General features: G+C 39.9%; 1 protein-coding gene across 1 annotated transcript in view; it reads left to right on the forward strand.

Annotated features, from left to right (window-relative positions):
* Positions 1–22,878, forward strand: part of ERCC6 (excision repair cross-complementation group 6) — an 86,266-nt gene that overhangs the window by 21,602 nt on the left and 41,786 nt on the right. The window contains exons 5-7 of the mRNA XM_008576579.1: positions 5,656–5,784; positions 10,792–10,950; positions 17,846–17,981. Of these exons, the coding sequence (XP_008574801.1) occupies positions 5,656–5,784; positions 10,792–10,950; positions 17,846–17,981 (424 nt within the window). The remainder of the gene's footprint in view (positions 1–5,655; positions 5,785–10,791; positions 10,951–17,845; positions 17,982–22,878) is intronic.

Consider the following 22,878-nt stretch of genomic DNA (forward strand, 5'->3'; position numbering starts at 1 on the left):
AAAACCCCCCCCCCCCCCCCCCGGCAAATATCACACTCACTTCGTTTTGTTTTTTTTATTCCTGCTGTGACTGTACATGTATGGATTAAAGAAAAAAACAAGTGGGAACATCAAAAACTTTATTTTCTTCCTAGTAATATAAATATAGTTTAGGGTTAAACTTCTTTTCCCTGTTATAAGAATTCTTCCATAAGAAGTTGGATCTCTTGCCCAGCCTTTCCCGCCTGGTCCTGGGGAAGCTTAGAACCATGTGGCTGGTGTGCGGAAACCAGTCTCCTTACAAAGGGGGCCACTGGTGAACCCAGATAATGGAGCTCAGGCTTGAAAATGACTCACAAAATTTTAATTTTATTATTCAAAGTAGTGAGCTTTCCTTCTACTCCACTTTGTTGTTGTTGTTTTTGTTGTAAGATTCTAAATTAAGAATTTTTCAGACCTGGCAGTGGCCCTTTGCCATGGGTCATGACCTGGCAGTGGCCCTTTGCCGTGGGTCATCCTTTGTAGTGGAACCTTACCCATGTTTGCCTGGAGGATGGAGCTAGGAGCAGCGCTCTCAGTCATCCGGGTAGACGGAGTAGGAAGTGCAGCAGGAGGCGGGCTCTAAAGGAGTAGGACCGGGACTTCCAGACCTGGCAGTGGCCCTTTGCCATGGGTCATCCTTTGTAGTGGAACCTTACCCATGTTTGCCTGGAGGATGGAGCTAGGAGCAGCGCTCTCAGTCATCTGGGTAGACGGAGTAGGAAGTGCAGCAGGAGGCGGGCTCTAAAGGAGTAGGACCGGGACTTCCTGGAACCCATGTCTGGATGACCCACTGTGACCATTCTCAAGCCACACTTCTCTGTGTGTCTTCTGTAACCCTATCCCAATTCTGAACTTTGTCATTCACTCAGCACTTAAGTGTCTGCGTGAGGAAGGCATAGGGCTTGTCTGTAGTGATGTAAACATGGCTGACACTGTCTTCAGGTGGCTCTAGTCTAATGGGGGAGGCAGATATGGATTTCACAATGTGCTATCACTTGATGGGCACTGTAGTAGAGACCCCAGGTGTGCCCACAATATTATAGAGTTGGGAGGGTGCTTGGACAATTGGTCACCTAACTGGCTGGTCAGGGAAGGCTTCCTATGAATGGAGGTACTCCTTGAGTGGAGGTCCGAAGGGTCCGCCTCATGTGTGGATGTGTGTATTGGGGAGGGAGGTTGGGCACAGTGCAGTTGCACAGAGTTGACGAAGCCACATGCAAGCCATGGCATAATGGCAGCTAGCTGTGTTTTTCTGCTTATGTATTTTGAGCATCCTTGGAATGCTGGAAGTTCTTCTAAAATAGATGAACTTTAAATGGTGGCAGCTACCTCTCAGGTGTATTCTTAGAGTTCCATGGCAAAGTGCCCCCAATAGGTTACAACTGGAGGAAGCATTGTTCCTGGTGCAGTTCAACTGGTTGTGCTGGGTCCAAGTTGCTTCTGACAGATAATTATTGCAGTATTAGCTCCAGGCCCCACAGCCTGGGCCAGGTTCTCATTCCTGTATGAATGCAGGGAAGCCAGGGAGTGTTTTCTCTGCATCTGATTGAAATTGTACATTTATGTTTATTCCTGGCTTCTCTTCTGAGCGGCTGCCTGTGGAGTCGACAGCGGGCTGAATCTGGCAGTCAAGTGAGGAATTAGAAACGTGGCCAGTGAACACCATGCCTGCTTCTTTTTAATGTGGCTGCAGCTGTGACTATTACATGTGTGGCTTTTTTAAAATGAGAGGATAGAGAACATGAAAAGTTATTTCTTTTCTAAAGGTAAATGTTGGACTTTTGCTTTTTCTCAGTTAACTAATCTATTTATCGAAATAACAGAATTTAGACATTTGGGGGCCATTTCTAATTTTTAAGATTTCAGCTCACTTGGGCCCAGATCTTAACTTTGCCCTGCCCCCAGCCAATTTAAGTCATCCTGTATCTATTTTTTGTTACTGTCATATAAAAGACTCCCATACTTCGTGATAGCTTACTGTTTACAAATTTGTGGCAGAATTTTTAAATTGAGGTGTTCCGGCAGGTACCTTTTGAAGGTGAGGTGTCTTTACTACTGTGGTCGTATTACTCATAATAGTTTATTGAGCATCTATTGACAAACTCTCACAGTTTTTGTTCAAATGTACGTGTTCAGGCAGTGTGTGAAACACTGTGGTGCGCTGCATTAGCACATGCAGATTGGGTTGGACTGTATATTGCCTCTGTTTTCTCCTCTTTAAGTGAACTTAGGAGCTGCTGCAGGGCTGTTGTGAGAATTTCAGTGGGTGTATATCATTAGACATTCTTTTAGCACATCTTGTATTCTAGGCACCGTGCCTAGTGCTCTACATGTGACACCTTGTTTAATCCCCTAAACCCAGGGAAGCAGGTGCTGCTCTTCTCCCCATCTCACAGTGGAGGAAACTGAGACGCTAACCAGGGAAGTTACTTGCTGAGGGTTAAAGAGCTAATCAGTGGCCACAGGACTTGATTCTAGCCGTTCGAAGCACAGACTTGTGCTTGGGCCTGTCCTTCTGCATATATCAAACTCATTGTACTCATAGCACATTCCCCCCCCCTCCCCCCCTTTATGTCTGCTGGCTGGACAGAAGGTTTAGCGTGCCAGGCTACAGGACATGCTGGTTAAACGTGCTACATAGAGCACCTTTACGACTCAACAGCACTTAATATGGGAAGGCGAATTTAGCCTTTATCCAGCCTGTCATGTGCCGGCTCACTTCTTGCTTACCAATGCCTTCAGGCTGCACTGCTTTGTGGGTACTCCTTAGGTGGTCAGCTCTGTTTTGGCAACAAGCCACGTGAAGAAGTATTGCTATCTATAACAGAAGCATCTCTGAGACTGAGCCACGTGTGCATGTGGTTTTATGACCCTGGTATTTTCTGTCTCTAATATGTATGTGTGATTCTACTGGGGCGATTTATCTTCACAAGGATACAAATACTTGTAGGTAATAATGATTTTTCCCCACCACCTTTAGTCATCTTTTAGCTAAACTGAATAAATGTTCGGCCCTTTTCCTCTCTCTTTACGAAGCGGAAGGTGCTGAAATGCAATCATTTCTGCAGTGGCTTATGTGGTTTCCTAGGTGCTGAGTTCTGTGGTGACACAATGCCTACATATTTTAGGAAGGAGGGAGGAGGAGGAGGAAGCTGAAACCCTGTCAATGCAGAGTGATGTGGTGGGAAATTTAACAGCCACAACGATTTGCTGGCTAAGTCTAAGGAAATAGCCATCATCTGCTAGTGAAGTTTAGTATATGATACTCTTGCATGGAAAATATTTAGTGATCTTGTTGTGCCAAACTTCTCAGGCCAATATCTTCTGGTGTTTTTATTTCTCTTCCTGTAAAATTGTCTTTGAGGAATTGCAAAATGAAGTATTTTTAAATGGCTTTTTTATTTTTAAATCATTTTTGTGATTCTTATGAGTTTGTGCTATCCACAAATTTGCTACTTACAAATAATCCTTTGTTATGCAGATGCTTGGTTTCGAGCTCTGAAAACAAGACTTTGGGTACCAGGGAGTGTCTCATGATCTGAAACTGCCTGATTGCTTGCTAATTACAAATAATCCTTTGTTATGCAGATGCTTGGTTTTGAGCTCTGAAAACAAGACTTTGGGTACCAGGGAGTGTCTCATGATCTGAAACTGCCTGATTGCTAAATTTAAGAGAGTGGGTAGCAAGAATTTAGATATGTACATCAAGAAAATGTATGTACATCTTTTCTGACAGTAGGGGATACCTGTATACAAGGGTTTCATAGCCTTGACACTATTGACATTTGAGACCAGGTAACTTTTTACTGGGGGGAGGCACGGTTTTGTGCATTGTAGGTCATTTAGCAGCATCCCTGGACTCCACCTGCCAGATGCTGGTAGTTATGTCCCCCAGCTCCCTCTGCAGTTGGAACAACCAAGTATGTCTCCTGGCATATGTCTCCTGGAGTGGGGGTGAGGGGGCAAAATCGTCCCCTGTTGAGAACCACTGCTGTATACCAGTGCACTTAACTAGATTTGTAAATAACTTGAAACTCAGGAGAATACAAAGACTATTATAGCCACCTAGAGATTCTTTATTTTGTCAATTGCATGGAGATAATTTTTAAGGAAGAAAAATGCTAATACAAGAGAGGAAGAGATTGCTTTTAGAAGTTAAGCTAAAAAAGGACAGTGTATTTTTTATATAAAAGACTATCACATTAAACTTTATGGTTAGATGGTAGCTATTTCCTTAGACTCAACCATATATATACTGCCTCTTCCATTTGCTGTCAACAGTGCTTCATTGATCTTATTTATAGGTTCTCTTACTACTCTGCAGTGCAGTTTCAGATCACCAACTAGTGCTTTCTTATTGATCACAAGTAAATTTCAGCCAGCCCTTCCTTTTGTTTGTTTGAAGAGTTGGAATTTTCAACAAAGCAAGAATTTATCAGAGAATGTGCTTTAAGGTCCACGAGCATCTACATGGATGGGGTTGCCTGTCACTCTAGAGTTGGCCTCTGGGCTGGTTTGTAATGGATACTGGAAAACATACCATACCTCTAATTTGGCAGTGTGTGCAATATTATCCTTTCATTTTCTCAGACATTTTCTATTATTGATGCATAATCAGTGACACACAAATGCCTTCTTATGTATGTTGCTGCTGTCATTCCTTTCCTGTGAGCTTTTTAGTTTGAAGGTATTTATCTTTACTATTACTTTATTCCATTTCCATCATTTTGTGAAATTCAGAGTGTCAGTTGCATGCGTGCTAAAAAAAATCATCCTTTAATTTTGAAAGTAAATAGAATTTGAGGCTATATATACCAGGGTCCATTATAGTTAAGTTAATGCAAAAATCAGTCCGGTTAAATGGCTGCACCTTTCCCACAACCTTGCTGTATTGCTAAGACTTTCAGATCTTTAGATGACTGACATTTTTTCTGTTAAACATACATGGTGTCACCCTTCCCTTCAAAAATATAAATGTGCACCTTATTTTATGTCTGAACATCATCACATTACTAAATTCATAAGTTAGGCTTTCTTCAGTGAACACATTCTTTCTCAGTAGTATAATTGTCAGTATGTTTATACTGTTGATACCCTCCCCCGCAAGTAAGTAATCTGGAAGGTGAATCTGATATAGCAATTTTGACCAAAAATTTGCTTGTATGTTCAAGATACACTGCAGTTTTATACTATGATTATCATATCTTTAGCACAGAAATAATAATTATAAATAAAATCTATTTTTTGTTGTACCATATTGCCACTTTGGAGATACTTAGTTATATTGAAATTTTCACTGAATCTTTTCTAGAACTAGGTATTCATATGTTTTAGGAACTAACAGAGAAATTTCCCTTAGGGTGTGCCAGAAGAGGAGCATGTACTTTTGATAATGAAATGAGACCCTATAGAAATGTTTCTAGAGCAGGTGTAATAATTCAAATAAGAATTGAATTGAGAAGGCATGAAAAGAATTGTTTTTCTTCTTTGAATGGCAGTGTTTTGGGTAATGATGACAGCAGAAACCTAAAAGACCATTCAAATTTGCCTGTCTTTTCCTGTGCATGATCTAGAACTATTTTAATCAGTCCTGTAATCAAAATAATGGAAATATTTTTTTTATTTTCATGGTAGGAGATGGAATAAACTGAGGCTGCAGGACAAAGAGAAACGTCTGAAGCTAGAAGATGATTCTGAGGAAAGCGATGCCGAATTTGACGAAGGTTTTAAAGTGCCGGGTTTCCTATTCAAAAAGCTTTTTAAGTATGTGTCATGTGTTCTGTCCTTTATACTTGTCTCAATTTATTGCAAATACAGACACTGTCAAATGAAATTTTAGCCACATGCTGTTCATTAAAATTAGAGGATAATAAATTGACTAACGTGCGCATTGGGTATGTTTGTAAACTGATGACTCTATGTGGACCTGTCTCCTTGCAGACTAAAAGCAACACATTTAAAAGCCATCTATGCTGAAATTTTTTTGTTCTTAATAGTTTTAAGGGACCAAACCTCTAATTTCTTAAATCAGATTAATTTAATAAGGAGTTATATATGAAAATCAATACTAGGGAGTTTTTTTTTACTTCTATGTGGTAATAAAAAACTGTTGAGATGATTTTCTGAGTGTCTTATATTGTACCTGAGGGTATAATACTTTTGAGCTGACCAAATATGCATCTAAATATTTTATGTAGGTGTTGTTCTGATGTCAAAGGCAACACCTTGAGGATAAAGTTGCCATTTGAAGCTGACTGAGTTTCATATGTAAAGTGGCTGCATGTTGCAGGTGACCGACATGGCCTGATAGATGCACGCTCATGATCTATGGGTGTGGCCATTCTCCTGAGATGAATATAAATAGTGAGGAATGTTTCAGTCTCATTGCTCCTGGGATTTACTTAACAAGATGCTTTTGGGATGGAGGCTTCTTAGATGCACATAGGACGTTAAACCATTAAATAGCTTCTTTCTGTCTCTTTTGTATCATTAATTTGTAGTTGGTAGCAGGATGCAAACTTCTTTCTTTGAGATGATTATGTTTAATCTCGTTTATAGATTCAGCTGTCAGCCATGCCTAAACTTGTGAAAGGTATCTACTCAAAAATAGCATGCTCTTTATATTTCTTCTCAAAGAGCTTATGTTATAGTTTAGTTATTTATGCCACTACACCTGTAGGAAGGCTGAGTCCTAAAGCTGTGAAGTTGCTTGACCGGGTTGCCATAACTGGACAGAGGAAGAACTGTGCAGAAGATAAAATCTGAATCTCTAGTAATTTTTGCAAAGAAACCATTTTATAGCCCAGAGAGGTGGCTGCTTTGCTCATGGCTTCTCCCCAGTGAAAATTAACTATGGAAGGGTAAATAAGATAACATTTATTGGCAACTCTTTTTATTTTCTCTAAGGTGATTGCTTGTTGGAGAGCAGGCCATGTAGTATCAGTGTTGTATGAGCAAAAAGAATACCCAAATTATAGATTAAAATGATTTAATGACAGATACACTACATGTGTAGTAAGTGATTTGGCAATTAACCTCAAGAATCAAGTAGAGTGTGCATTTTTCTATAAATATCAGATTTTCTAGCAAAGAAATTTCACAGTTAATAGAACCAAACTTTGCTTACTAAGAGTATATCGAATTCAGTGTATTAACTATTAACTCTATAGTAGTTAATAGAAACACATATTTGTTTGTTTTTTAATCAGTCTTAATTACACATTCCTGGAAAGTGTTTGTGGTTCTCATCTGTACAAAAACAGGATTTTAAATACTTTATAAATGTTACAAAACTTCTGTTCATTTTCTCCTGAAAAAAAATTAATAGAATAGATAGTCTCTATTTTTCTTTTATGATTAAGTTTTAGCCAGGCCAATTTCATTTTTAACTGTAGATATATTTTTACTGTATTTACTACACTCTGTAGAATTGAATTAACAGGGTATGTAGTTGTACACAAGGGAGTCAGAAGGTACAATTATCCATTTAAGTGCTATTTTCTGCAAGATAATTTTTAACTTTTAAATTTCTGTTTTGAAAGTTTGCCCAGCAAATGCATTCATGTGTATAATTTAGCAATCACGTGACAGATTTCAATCTTTTGACCTTACTTTCTGTCACACTAATATATGCAATTTTGGGTTAGAGTCACAGTGGCAAGATACACCAGTCATGTGTGGTTATTTTATGATGCTTCAGTCCCGTGGGGATAGCAGAGTATAGTAATTTCATGACTCTTGTATGATAGTTTATAAAATCTTTAACTTTTCTTAAAGAGTAAGTTTTAATGCTTTTCAAAACTTTCAAAAACTAGATTCTATAACCTGCTTTCATCTAAACTATGTAATTCTTATGCAGTGCCTATTATTAGGAAGGTAAAGCAACAAATCCAAAGTCAGTTAGTTTAATTTCTGCTGGAACTAGAGCCTAGGCCCCTTAACTCCTCATCCAGCGGTTTCCTTCAACTGAAGTGTGAGGATCTTCCTGTGTTGTGGGTGGAAGGAAGGAGCCACTCTTGCTGTCTTTGGACACTGTCCCTAGTTATTTTTGGAAATTTCTGTGTAGAGATGTGAGTTACGGGGCTGCCTAGCAGATATTTTTTCTTAGGTTATTTATGGGTGGAAGGAAGGAGCCACTCTTGCTGTCTTTGGACACTGTCCCTAGTTATTTTTGGGAATTTCTGTGTAGAGATGTGAGTTACGGGGCTGCCTAGCAGATATTTTTTCTTAGGTTATTTCTTTAGTACTAGTCATCTTCTTGTAAACACACAATCATGTGCTATTGGAAAGCCCTTGGAGGATAGATTTGTAGAAGAGGCAATATCTAGCACATTATTGCCACCTCTCCTGGGTCACAACAAATGTAGATGTGCTAACTCCCTCCTGGGATTCCATACTGGTTACCATTCCTTTCATAATTTCTCGATTGCTGCTCTCCAGATTCTTACCACTTTAAGTTAATGGGCCCCAAACAAAGTGAGGCATTGGGCCCATGTTGGATGGAGGCAGTGTGGTGTAGTGGTAAAACTCCAGAATGACCACTGGGAGATTTTGGTCCCTGCACAAGAGGTTGTTCTGTACATCAGTAGAAGGAGTTTGTTGGACTAGAAGGTAGTGATTCTGGAAACAAACTGTGCATCAGTTTTTTTTTGAGAACATTTAAGAGTATGTCTTTTTCAAGAGCTGAGATTATTACAGTGTAGCTAGTTTGTGAACCAACTTTTGTTCTAGACCAGTGTTTCTCAACCTTGGCACAATTAACATTTTGAGCTGAATAATTCATTGTTATGGGGACTGTCCTGTGCGTTGTAGGAATTTGAACAGCATCCCTGGCCTCTCCCCACTAGATCCCAATTGCACTCCCCCAGTTGTAGCAAAAATGTCTTTAGACATTGCTAAAGCTCCCTAGGGAGCAAAATTACTCCCAGTTGAGAACTACTGATCTAGATTATTTCCAAATTGGAATCACTTTGGAATCATACAGTTCTGGATTTCAATTCTGGCTTGCTCAGTTTTTCTAGCACTGTGACCTTTGGCAAGTTACTTTATCATTCTGAGCCTTTGTTTTCTAACTATAAAATATGCTGCTGATCTCCTCTGTGCAGGTTGGTTATGAAGCTCTATCCAAACCACCTGACCTAGTGCCTTCTGGAAGTAAGCTCCTTAAGTGGTAGCCATTATTCACTGATTACACACCACGTATTTGTGGAACTTGTCCTTCTTCCCCAATTAAATGATCTTATGTCCATGCTAGACTTCATTGTGTTTTGATTTTTAGTCCTCTTCTCCAGGGTGCATATCCAGAGTATATATTATGCTTAGCAAGCCTAATAAGCAGCAAAATTCTCAAAGTTTTCCTTATATGATAGGTTATAATGGCACTAGCTAGAGTTAAACTTCTAGAATGGACTTGAAAAATATTGGGGGAAAGTTAATTAGGACATATTTACTGAGAGGAGATTAAATAAAACCAGCTCAGCAAGGACTGAAGTCCAAAATTAGATTTTAGGGAGATATACCAGGTACCAAATAGTAAATATTTGGGCAGTGAAACAATAACAAAAACACCTTCTTTTAAGGTGGGTAGCTCATTAGCCAGGGTATTTTTTTTTTTTGAGGAAAGAAAATTATTTAGCTTTCATCATCTTTTAAGTGGTTTTTGCTTTAAATTTTTTAACTTGGCATATAATCTTCATACCATTCCATGATGTTGTCTTTCTTTCACTCTGAAAAATGTTTTTGCTCTATTCCTTTTTTTTAAACTTCATTTTTAGGTTATAGATTAAACAGGCCGTTGATGGAGAAAGGAAAATACCAAATCCTATTTGGTGGGGAAGGAGATATATTATTTCTCTTTGACCCGTATTCCTTATTTAAAATTTTAATAGCTCTGATCTTTTTGTACCTATGATAAAATCCCTGAATCTATTTCTGCTTTAAAATAAGACTGTAGGGCCGGCCCGGTGGCGCACTGCTACAGTGCACTGCTGGGGAGCGCGGGGGCGCTCCCGCCGAGGGTTCGGATCCCACATACAGACGGGCCGCTCACTGGCTGAGCGAGGTGCGGGTGCGACATAGGGTTGCGATCCATTGCCGGTCACGAAAAAAGACAAAAAGGAAAAAAAAAAAAGACTGTATTGTTGAGTCTTTAAAATGTTCTTTTTTTGCATCTGCTAGTAATAGACAGAATCATCTAATGTGTACTAATTTTGAAAGCAGCCCTATTATTCAAACTTGTTTATGCCTTAAAATTTAATTTAATTTTTCCTATAAAAAGATAATATGATTACCAAGTGACTTTTCAACAGTAGAAGTTGTAAATTGTGGTGTTCTCTGTCCTGCTTTTTTGATGCTATTCAGATTGAAAAATGAACATAAATTCCTCTTTTTTGTAGAGAAATTAATGGATCTAAAAATATTTAGGATTTTTTTCCCAGAAAGAGAGTGAATAAAAGATAATAAGTTTGTGCTTGTTTAGCAAGTTATTTCTAATGTTGAAAAAAGAAATGAATAGTCTGTAATTACCCCATCTATCAGTTTAATTAGAAATGTGTTAACATTCTATAAAGAAAAACTTGTGATTTTATGCCCAGGTGATCAAAAATGTATGACCTTGTAAATATAATACTCATGTAAAACACACATCCAGCATGTTTCTCTGACTGGTACTAGAAACTAGCCAAATGATTAATTCATGAGCACTTTCTGTTATGATCTGTATTATCCACCATTTGCCATTTTCTCTTTTCTTGTTGGTGTTTGTTGTTGTAGGTACCAGCAGACAGGTGTTAGGTGGCTGTGGGAATTGCACTGCCAGCAGGCAGGAGGAATTCTGGGAGATGAAATGGGATTGGGCAAGACCATCCAGATAATTGCCTTCTTGGCAGGTCTGAGCTACAGCAAGATCAGGACTCGTGGTTCAAATTACAGGCAAGTGCTCCTCTGCAGACTGTCAGTCTGTGGAGCTCAATTAATATTTCATCAGATGTATTGCTGTGGAGGAGGGTCTTGTGAATTATTGATGACATTTCAATTACAATATTCCTTTAATTCTTTTAGTGGGGGACATCAAAGGAAAATTTTTACGAGACAATGGAGCTGTAGGGCAGGAGAAATTAAACATGTAACACTTTTAATGAATTCCAGGCATCGATGCTTCATTTTGCAGATGAGCCCCACTAGATATTTTGGGTCAATACGATGTCTAAGGTTAGCCTCTACAAATGGATTGTTTACAAACTCAATTATGTTAATATCAATAGTTTACACAATATGGAATTTTAAATTAGACATAATATCTTTAGTTCCATTTATTAAATTTTACATTAAAATATTTGTTTTGGCAAGAGACCAGGTGAGCATTACAGTAAGTACAAAGTCTATTCATGGGGAAAGTTGGAGCTTTGAAGAATCCATTCTCCGTAATTTCCTTTATAATCAGTATGCCTGACAGCATTTATAGATAGCTCTTTTTTCTTTTTTTGAATGAAGTTGCTTGTCTGCTCACTATGCCTTCTGCTCCTCATCCAGTCTTTATGAATTTTATATAAGTTCTAAGGCCAAAGCCTAATTTACTATCTAAAATGATAGAAAACTATATTTAGATTTTAATCTTTATTCTCTTTAGAACTTTAAATAAACTTTTAAAGCTTTAGTGTTCCAAAAGAATAAGCATTTAATCTGTTCAGTATGGTAGGGCTGAAATACTTTATCTTGAAAAAGTACTGTGATCATTTCCATATTTAAGCTGTAAATTGGTTTCATGGAAGTCAGCATTGGTAAAAATATTGCTAGGTAAATTACGTATGATATTTAATTTTGAACCCAGATAATCCGAGAGCTCCTTTTGTTTTAATAGGTTTATCTAATGAGTAACAATAAGATATTTACCAGGTGGTTATGTCCTAGAAACCTCAAGCACTCCTATGATTTGGAGATCCCTTTAAAATAGTGTCGATGTGCCTGAAGTCAGCAACTGCAGGAAGTTATTCTCCTATAGTGCAATTCATTGGAGAGATGTTTAGTAGGGAGCAAAATATGAACCATAAACTGTTGAATAAAGAACTTTTTTTTTGTCTTCAGAGTTTATTGTTTTTTTTTATCTCTCACTCATTAATTTAGCAGATCAACACTTCTTGTGAGGAGTGTTTGAAATTTTAGAATATTTTAGAAATTCCAGTTGCATTTATGTAGATATAGGAAGGGGAAAAAACATTTGGCAATTTTTAAATGCTAAGTATTTTGTTATTATTACAAGGAAGCTGTGTTGAAGCAGAGGATTTTCTTCACATATTAGTATTCTTTTTTTTACGTTTTGCCTGGAAACGTGAAAACATTTCAGCCCAAGGAAAAAAGCAAAGTTAAAAAATGGGTATTTAATGTTTTCTTATCTATGACAGTCATTAGCATTTAAAAATATGCTTCCTCTATTTGGTTGGCTTGGTTTCTCTGACTGTTGGGCTTTTTTGATAACTAGAATGCCCCAAAAGGCCCCAAATGATTTCTGGGATTGTCTTTCTTTCCTTAAATGATTTCTGGGACTTTCTTATCTCCCATTCCTTTTCTTCCCTTCCCTTCCTATTATTATGAAACTTATGTGGAGTCTAATATTCTGGGCCTAGGAAACCTAAAGTCATCCCTGCAGTGTAGTTCTGATCTAAAAATTAAAACGTACTCTCTTGAGTGGTGACAGTCCTACTAGGAGTGAAGTCAGGGCTAATAACAAGCAGCAGCTGTAATCAATTAACTATCAGCGCTCATATCCATTTTTCCATAATGAAGTAGTGTGGCATACTGGACTATAGCCCAGATCATCTTTATTAAAATGGTACTGGTAAAGTGGCTTTGGAGAATGTGGTAATATATCAGCCAGACAACTGGGCTCTTTCTTCATGAACAGAGGTGTACTGAGGAGCTTGGTCCCCCCAACTTATATGCCAGAGCGAATTGGATAGCATTTTTCTAACAGTTTTCTAACATGTCCTCCTCTGAAACTAGATGAACTTGGAGTTTTCCTCTATGTGTATGTCCTAAAGAAAAATAGTCAGTCCTTGAGGTCAGATGACATGTGTGAGGTGGCGTGGCTTCATTGGCTTTGTAAGCCTCCTCTGAACTCCTGCAAACTGTGGATTTGGGGGCCCTAATTTGAGATGGTCTCAGTGTTCCAATTTTAAGGTTCATGAATGTTGAAATGGTGTAAGTCTCTGTGACAGGAGAAACTTCATGGTAAAAGATGTTTGGTTAATTGTTTTTTTAAATGTGTGTTGTATGGGTGTATGCTTTTAAAAGAGGGAGCAGCATATTACAGGAGGTTAATAAAAATCTCCACTGGTTGTTGTGTTCCCAGTTCCCAGTGGATACTCTACTTTTTTTCACTTTGCCATTCATATTATAATGGTAGGCCCCTGAATTTTATGATAGAGAGGAAATAAGTTATTTACCTTTCACATTTCAGTTAATACTGAAAGTCTTGGTTATCATTTAGTTAATTTCTAATGAAGAAAAAATGTCCTGAAAAAGTTAATAAACTTTCAATGGTAAATATTTTACTTTGTAATTCCTGGTAAGTTCTAGGCTATGACTATCTGTTTCTATCCTGCAGGTTGAAATATTTGGCCAGGGAGCTATGGGCTTGTCCTAAATTCATTAGGTAATTGATGATGATAAAGATGAGAGGAATTTAGACATTTCTGTGCTCCTCTCACTGGTATGGAGGATTGAAAAGGCTGCTTCAATTGATGTGACTATTAATGGATTTGATTGCCCCTTCTGTGGTCCAGGAACAACCTAGATCTGCTCCTAGATTTCAGCTTAGTGTGGCAATCTTCATCTTCTAATGGAGAACGACAGAAATTACAGGGCATAATAATGCTGGATGAATGTTCAGCCAGAAGAAAATAGTTAGCCTTGAAGGACAAAGTATGAGTCATCAGTGTAGCTGTTTGCAGAAGGCATATTATAAAAGAGAAAAAAATGCTGTATAACCTGAAAAAGGATGTGTATTTATGCATGCTTATTTGAGTGTGAGCTTGTTTTTCAATATTTTAGACAGCTTTTGATTGGTTGTTTCCTGATTTCTGCTAAGTGCATATTGATGAGAACTCCTTTATTTCTCTGGGAGGATAGAAAGAAGTGGGCACATTTAATCCCTGTAGAAAGGAATGCTGTCACGGAAGGGACCAGGGTAGAGTCCGGCTCTCCCCAGGGAGTTTGGGGGGCACATGTACAGGCCCTGCCCTTAGTGAGGAGCACAGCTTGGGAATTCTGTAGGAAATATCGGAGTCTACTGTAGCCTCTGGCTTCTTGTAGTCTGACCCTTTCTACCCAGCCAAGGAGCAAGGACTCTAGCTGGAGGCGGGGAGGGTTTAGAAGTGGACAGAGGCATTTTGTCATGTTGGAGAGTAAGGGTAAGCCTCATCTAAGTCAGGGCTTCACCAAAATCTCATTGTTTTTCTGTTACAACTACAAATTAATTTTCAGTTGTGTAGAAGATAATTTTTAATATTTCAAGCACTGTGATTTACTCTTGAGTTATTTTAAAAAAATTTTTTAAGTTCAAGAATCATTTATTGAGCTGTAGCAAGAAAAATCACTCATCATATTCCAACTTGGAAATAATATCTTCTAACATTTTGACATATTTTCTTCCTACCTTTAAGAAAAGCTCTCATTTAGTAAAGCCAGTGTTTATTAATGAACTGCTCTAGGCTAGGCATTGAGATTATTCAAAGAAGAGATTGTCCCTGCTCTCAAGGAGCTTAGGGAGCTCTGACACAATTATAGCAAGGAAAATATGTGTTATGACAGGATTAGTATGGGGTCCTAATTAGCTGAGGTGCCCCAAGGAAGTGTCCTTCAGTTGTGTGGAGAGGCTGGGACAGGAAGGTTCTGTAGAGGAGGCTGGGGTCAGAGGAGGACTAGGAGGCAGCTGGGAGGGGTGGAGGGGAGAGAGGGTCGAGGTGAAGGCTGAGGGGTCAGAGGAGCATGTCGCCCGTCGGGGTGGTGATAGTTCAGGCTGGTGGTTGCTGACCACAGGGTCAAGTGTTGGGTGGCAGTGCAAGTAGAAGGGTGAGCTGAGGTCAGATCCTCGTGGCCTCATAGGCCAGGTCAAGGTGTTCAGACTCTGTCCCATGAGCAGCGGGCAACCATTGAAGGCTTGGAAGGGAGGGCATGAGGCATTCAGAAATCCGTGCTTTGAAACGATCATGCTGGAAGGTGTAGTAACCAGATGAGAGATGAGAGTGGCCGGGACTGGTGTGGTGACAGGATATAGGGAGAGACGTGGTGACTTTGAGAGGGATTCCGGAGGTGGAAGTGACATGAACTCGGTGGAAAGATAGTGGGCCTGATTAAGGACAGGCCTGGATTTCTGGTTTGGGCACACGCAGAGGGGATGACGGTTCTGTCCATTGGATTGGGCACACTGAGGGGAAGGCCAGGTGGGGAAGGGTGATGTGTATGCCGGCGGGACAGCTGAGTCAGCAGCAGTTATGAATCCAGTGTGGTGGTTTGGGGTTGGGAACACGGTCTGGCTGGAGACCTAGATTTGGCCTCCTCAGTGTATAGAGCAGATTGAAACCGTGGGCATGAGTGAGCTAGCATGGAAATGTGTGTACACTGGGGTAAGGTATGTGCGCTTGGCTTCACACAGTCAGCATCTTTGTTGAGCAGAGGAAAGGGAGAGGGGGAAGAGCGGCTGCCTCCACGGTGTCTCTGCTTCTGCCCTGATGAGTGAGGGGCAGGTGTGGGGCCGGCAGTGCCTGTGGTCAGTCTTGTGTCCAGTGGCCCCTGGCAGCCTGAGCTGCATGTAAGTCTGGTGTTGAAGAGGCCGCCTCAGTTAGTTTTGGCTCGTGCCTAATTTTCATCCTGTGCACTGACTAGCAGCCACCCCAGCGAGGCTGAAGATGAAGTGGCTGCAGTAACGGGAATGTTGATGTAGTGGGGGTGTGGGCTCATGAGCTTAGGTGAAGGGGTTGGTCTCAGCCAGGAAGAGGGCGGGACAGGCGTGGATGCAGACAGGTACCTGTGGTGTATAATGCATCAGGATATTTGACTGCAAGGACATGAAACCTGGACTCAAATTGGGTTAAACATTTATAAAATGCATGGTACACCTAGCAACCTACAGAGAGGGAGGCTGTAGACACGCATGATCAGCAGCTCAGTAATGTCATCAGGGTCCCAGCCACTTTAATTTTCTCCTAAGGCCAGTTCTCCTTGTGACCATAAGATCTTACCACTGTAGCCCAACTGCCCAGTGCCTGTTGGGCTGTACACACAGCAGGAGAGACTGAGAGAAAAACTCTTCCCCACCATAGAGCATAAGTCCTTCATTACTAGGTAGGTTGGTCAGCCTTGCCAGCCAACTTTGTGGGCTAGTGAGAGTTGCAGGGGAATGCTGTGCACTAACAGGCTTGAGGTGAACCAAGATTCCCACTTCACAGCCAAACAACGGTCAGAGTCCCATGAAGTACGTGTCTGTGGGAAGGAAGTGGGCACCTGCACAAAAATGGTTCTGTTTGGAAAGGAGAGAGCAGAAAGGGATGGTGAGACATGGCTGTGAGTCTCCTGGCCCACCTAGTGTAAGGGCACTGGATGATTCCATAAATGATTTTGTTTTTTTAAAAACTTATTATGAGCATTTTCCCAGGTGATTAAATATTCTTCAGAAATGATTTTATGTTTATATGCTATTCTATGTCATTTAACAAAACCTTATAGTATTTACTATATGGCACTGTTCTAAGCACTTTACAGATGTTAACTGACTTAATCTTCATAATAACCCTATAAGATCAATACTATTATTATTTCCATGTGAAGATGAGAAACTGACGTCCAGAGAGTTTAAATAATGTCCCTGAGATCACAAAGTTAGTGTGTGCAGAGCTGGGATTCAGACCCAGGCGGTGCTCCTACCACTGGCCTGTGCTGTGTCAAAGAAATGGGATAGTTCATTCGCCCCTTCTCTATCTATGGACATTTGGGTGGCATACACCTTTTCCACAGTATAAATAATTCTCTGGTGTGTATGCTGTTCTGTAAATGTGTGTTGGGATCTTTGTGTCAATGTGTGACTGCTGCTCGGCTGCTTTCCACGACAACAGTGCCAGCCTGCATGCCATTGGTACGGGCTTTCCAGGAGAGCCGCCGCTGGCTGCTTCTCCACCATTTCCTCGCGTGGAGAAGTGGGCAGCGTGGAGAAGTGGGCAGCGTGGTGTCGTGAGAGCGGCTGCAGCAATCAGAAGACTGACTTGTACTTCCAGGCATTCCTCCACCTCTGGATAGCCATGTCACCTTGGGCATGCCACCTGCCGAATCCCCAGACATGGGAGCGTTTCTGTCCTGCTTACTTCCCAGGGCTGTGAAGAGCAGCCTGTGAAGAAATCCTGTGGGTTGAAAATCCTTGGTGGACTGTAAAGTGTCAAACAAATTTAAGATACTGATATGTCCACTTAGGTTAAGGTCCACTATATAATAACTTCACTAATCTGGAATAGAAGGGGAGGGAGTATTTTTCTTACATAATATTTGTTTGATTTTCTTTTACTTCACTGTAGATGTTATCTTTGAATGTATTATTTGGTGTTTTCTCTTAATACCTACATCTGCTGATTGATGGATGGGATCATAGAGATTTCACTTACTGGGTTTTAACCTCGATAGCTTTTTCTTTAAAGGAAATAGCAATAAATTTCCACAGCTAGCATTTTCTTTTTCGAACTATTAAGTTCTTTTGTTTCTGTTTTTGTTTTGTTTTGTTTGGCAGTTAATCACTCTATGCTGTCTTCATGGCTGTGTTTTCTTCTTGGACATTTGGGTGCAGGTTTGAGGGATTGGGTCCAACTATAATCGTCTGTCCAACGACAGTGATGCATCAGTGGGTGAAAGAGTTTCACACATGGTGGCCTCTGTTCAGAGTGGCAATTCTACACGAAACTGGTTCCTACACCCACAAAAAGGTAACGTGATAATTCTTCAGTACCTTTCTTTCTATTTGTTTTGTTTTAATGCATTCCATTTTACATATTTGGTTTTTCTTTCATCAGTGCGTTTCTCAGATGTATAATCCTGTGTTTCTTCATGCATTTAAAACTATTTTTTTTTACTATTGACTTAATTTAGAGACACAACTGGGCACAGACAGGGCATCACAAGCCCGATAGTATGAGTGGGACCACAAATCAGGTGGCTTACATAGCAGTTAGCTGCAGGGACTTTGGGCATTTGAGGCTTTAAAAGTAATATAACTCTTAATTGGTAAATGCATTTGTTAATAGTCGTTTAAAACATGTTTTTGATGAAGGGAAGAAGCAACTTGACATTTTGAGAATTTTACAGGTATTGATGGTTTTTAATTAAGTTGCTTTGTTCTCTGAATTCTTGATCATTATGTATGGAAAGCTATATTCCTGACTTATTTGTAGTTTTATTAATAGTCACATTATCAAAAAGGAGGTATATCTGTGCTCCTGTGGGTAGCACAGACATGTTGTGTTCTGCTTTTTTCTTGTCTGTCTTACCATCTAGACTGTGAGCTCTGTAGAGTAGGGACTGCATCAGACTCATTTTCGTATCCCAAGTGCGCCATAAGCATTTGCTGAATAAATAATAATCACTGTTTCACTGGGGTCTTGTAGGTTACATTACTGACAGGAAGTGGCAGTTCGTTGTGAATTCTTTCTTCCTGAGTCTTCTGAGCTCTTGATTGAGCCCTCCTGTACCCCATGAAAGCAGTGCCAGCTGCAGAAGCTGTGACCTGCTGGCCTCCTTGAGATAAGCACAAAGGAGCATCTCCGTGCTTTTGCCGATACCCCTTTCCCTCCATGTTCCCCTTGTGTTCATGATCATGGGTAAACAGAACTGTCAACAGACAACAGAAGTCGATCAGCAGTCTCTATGATTTGGTAGCTCAAGTGAGGTGAGATGGAATCTTACTTATTCTAGCTGTTATTGTTAAAACTAACTGACTTTGCTCAGAATTTTAAATGATAAATAGAAAACAAATGAGCTAAGATAATTAATGACATAAGGTAAATGCTGTGATATTTTTAAAAAGTGATTTTTAGCAGTATGAAAATAACAGTTTAGATTTTTTTTTTCTAGTCAAATCCTGACTTGTAACTATCCGGTCATTACCCTGTAAAATATTCTTGATTTCTTTTTTCACTCCCATTATCCATTGACATCTCTCAGTGTTTTGTGTTGCAGAAGCTTGTAGCAGGATTCATTAGTTGATGTTTGTCTTAGAAAGGCAAATTTTTCACATGTTCCTCTTCTTCCTTTTATTTTCTTTTGGGTTGTAACGTGCACATATTTCACGACTTCATCTGGATTGTGGCTTACCTGCCGGCCCTCTGGTACTATAACCTGAGAACTACCTTCATGTAAACCAAATACATTGACTCGCAAAGGGAAATAAGAATTGACAGTGAACTTGTTGGTGAAACAACTTCCTTAACTTCTTTGGGGGGCACAACTTAAAGAATAGGTATTTTACTTTGTTTACAATGGTTCTACCTTCTGACACACAGACGCATGCTTACAAATGGCTGCTTATGGGCCGACCCCGTGGTGCACTCGGGAGAGTATGGCGCTGGGAGCGCAGCGACGCTCCTGCCGCGGGGTCGGATCCTGTATAGGGATGACCGGGGCGCTCACAGCGCTCACTGGCTGAGCGCGGTGCAGCCGGTCTCAAAAAGGACAAAAAAAAAAAGAAACATGATCAGTTTATTATTTCTTATTAATCTTAACAATCAGTTTATTATCTGTGGCGGCACATTGAGAAGGTGTTAATAGTTCCTTTGCACAGGCCTTCTTAGTGACTTTTCCAAGATGGTAACTTTGGTTTCTGGATTAAAGCACTGAAGTGGCATTTGATCCCCCTGCTCCTTCCTTTCTTTTCTGTATGTACAGATCTTTGTCACCATCCCACATGTACCTGCTGGCTTATAAATGTGTGTTCTTTTGCAATAGAGTCTACATTTCTTTTTTTTTTTTTGTCTTTTTCCGTGTCCGGCAACGGATCGCAACCCTCAGTGTCGCCCCTGTACCGGACCGGGACCGGCAACGGGATCGCAACCCTCGGTGTTGCCCCCGCGCCTCGCTCAGCCAGTGAGCGGGAACCGGTCTGTATGTGGGATCCGAACCCTCGGCTGGAGCGCCTCCGCGCTTCCCAAGCAGCGCACTAGCGCAGTGCGCCACCGGGCCGGCCCGAGTCTACATTTCTTATTCCTATTTCAAATATTCTGTCAGTGCCGATCTGTCGTCTAACCCAGCCTGACTTCCTTTCCTTCCTTTTCAGCTGGGATTTCTCTTTTCCATGGGTGAGCCTTCTGTGCTCACCACTGATAGTCCTATCGAAATTTAACAGTGGCACACCGGCGTAGAAACGTTCAGTGCTGGACAAAATAGAGAAGAGAAGAGGATTTCTCTTTAGAAATATTTAAAAGAGTAGTAATGGCAGAATTGTTTTGCTTATTACTCAAGTAGATTATCTTTATTTTCCTAATGCTTTGTTGTTGCTAGTGTGACATAAAATTTTTCATTTGAAAAGCAGATACCAAATGATCAATAATTTCTGAATGTAGCACATCTATCATTCTTCCCCAAATTGCCTTTTAGCTTCTCACCTCTCTCACCATTTAATCCCATATAATATTTGTTAACAGTCTCTTTGATTGGGAGCATAATTGAGAATTGTCAAATGCACACCCAGCAACCATGTAATAAAAAAAAAAATGCATCTAATAATTTCAACTGGTCAAATCTAATGAAGAAACTTTCAGGCTTCTTTAATGGTCAGTTGAAATCTCATTTAATGGGAGTCTAAGATTTTCTTTTTCTCATTGTTTTGTGATCCCTTTTTTCTAACATAGAAAAACTTTTACGTGAGTTGATTAATATTTATTTGTTGAAAAACTATAAACACTACATTCCAGATCTTTGATGTTAGGGCTGCAAAAAATGTATGTGATGTTTTTAACTTGGAGAGCCAACTGTTTTCTTGGGGAAAGAAAATGTAATATATGAGAAGATAATGAAAGAAGACAGTCTTGTGATACTTACCCCATAACTCACAGTGGGTGGTGGCATCTATAGCTTAAACTGAGTAGGTACCCTTTTTTCAAATTGGTGGAAGATGTGTAATGAGAAATCACTTATATTCTAAACAATTGTCACTTTCTCTCCCACCTTTTTCTGCTATGTAGAGTCTAGTAATTCTGTGGAATATTTTAGACAGTTCAAAGAGTTTTGTCTCATTTAGTCAAGTCGTGCCATTTAGAGGTGTAAGAGTGGGAAAGGCAGCAATGGTGTAGCATTTTAAGAGCATAGGTTGTGTAGTTACCAGACCAGGGTTTGAATCTCAGGTCTGCCATTTGATAACTCTGTGACCTGGAGCAAGTCACTTGGCTTCTCTGAGTCCAGTCTGATCGCCTGAGAAATGGGTATTTTTTTGTAATTCTTTGAGGATTTATTGGGTTGGTATGTGTACACAGAGCTTAGTGTGGTCCCTTGCATATAACATTCACTCAGGTGATTCTTACTATTAGAAATAAAGACTGTGGTAGGTCTCCTCATCTCAGTAGTTGAGTGAAGAAAGGAGGATGAAAGAGGCCTTGCTGAGTGGTTCAGTGTGCATTCTAGAGAGATGGAAGGGCTGCACCCACTTTATCACAAGTGCTCAGGGTCAGTCAACATCTAGACCTTTTTTTTCTCATGTCCATATGCATCTGGCCCCAAATGGAAACGATAAAATAGAATGTTAAAATTCTCTTTTGGGAAGTGCAGGGTGTGGTTAAAGAGCAAACCACACTCACAAAAACCTGGGCCATCTGATGAAGCTACCAACACGTGTGTTCTTTAAAAAGGCCCATTTTCTGAAACGCTAGAGCAAAAAGACTTGGTTTTTAAAAAAGCTGGAGTGAAGTAAAAACATTGCAAATAAAAATAGAAGGGGGTCACACAGCCCTTCAAGCATCCTAAATATTTTAGACTCATTCCAAGTACACAAATTATAACAAAAAGTAACGTAATTCCTGCTAATGCTAGACACTGTGTATGCACCTAATATAAGAAATGATAGATACTTGGCTTGTTCTGTGAGGTAACAATTTTATGTTGTAAAATTATGTTCCCAGAGCCCTTTTTTCTTCATTGTCAGCACAAATCCTTGTTTATTAAAGATTTAGCTGGAAGGAAATTTTAATTAATTACAGGTGTGGTAAATCCTGCCTGGGAAGCTGCCGTGCTGTGTTTACTGTGAATGGCCTTCATGTGCCTGCGCGTGGCTCGGCTCTCTGCTGCCTGACAGTGTGATTTATGGCTGTTGTTTTCCTCCAGTCCACTGTTTGCCCTCTAGGAGGGATTGGTCTCCTGAGCCTCCATAATAACAGCAGCACTTTCACAGACATCTCTTAATGACAACAGCACAGCGTTCAGTAAGTCAGGCTAATTGCAGATGTACCCTATTAATTGCAAAAACTAGGAGAGGTTACATATTTTACAAGCTTTTAATTTGAAACCGCCCGAGATGATTTGTCTTAAGTGTTTGAATGGAGATGTCCATGATTTCAACAATTCACCATTATTGAAACTCCATTGTAGTCATTTATAGAATTCTGAGATTGAACCAGGTGAAAACAGATTTAGATGTGCTTTTACCCCGTGGCTGTTAAATGGAGATTATCTTTTCAGTGGGGACATTTCCTGTTCTTTTTGTAACAGCATCTTCTTAATTTTTGTTAATCAATATACATCTTTCTGAACACAGTAGAAATTCTATGTTTCTACAGCTAACATTATAGAATTTTCCAAATAAACTTCAACCTATAAGCAAACAAAAGAAACTACACTTCG

Source organism: Galeopterus variegatus, unplaced genomic scaffold, assembly GCF_000696425.1.
Source record: "Galeopterus variegatus unplaced genomic scaffold, G_variegatus-3.0.2 Scaffold1369, whole genome shotgun sequence".
Lineage (NCBI taxonomy): Eukaryota > Metazoa > Chordata > Mammalia > Dermoptera > Cynocephalidae > Galeopterus > Galeopterus variegatus.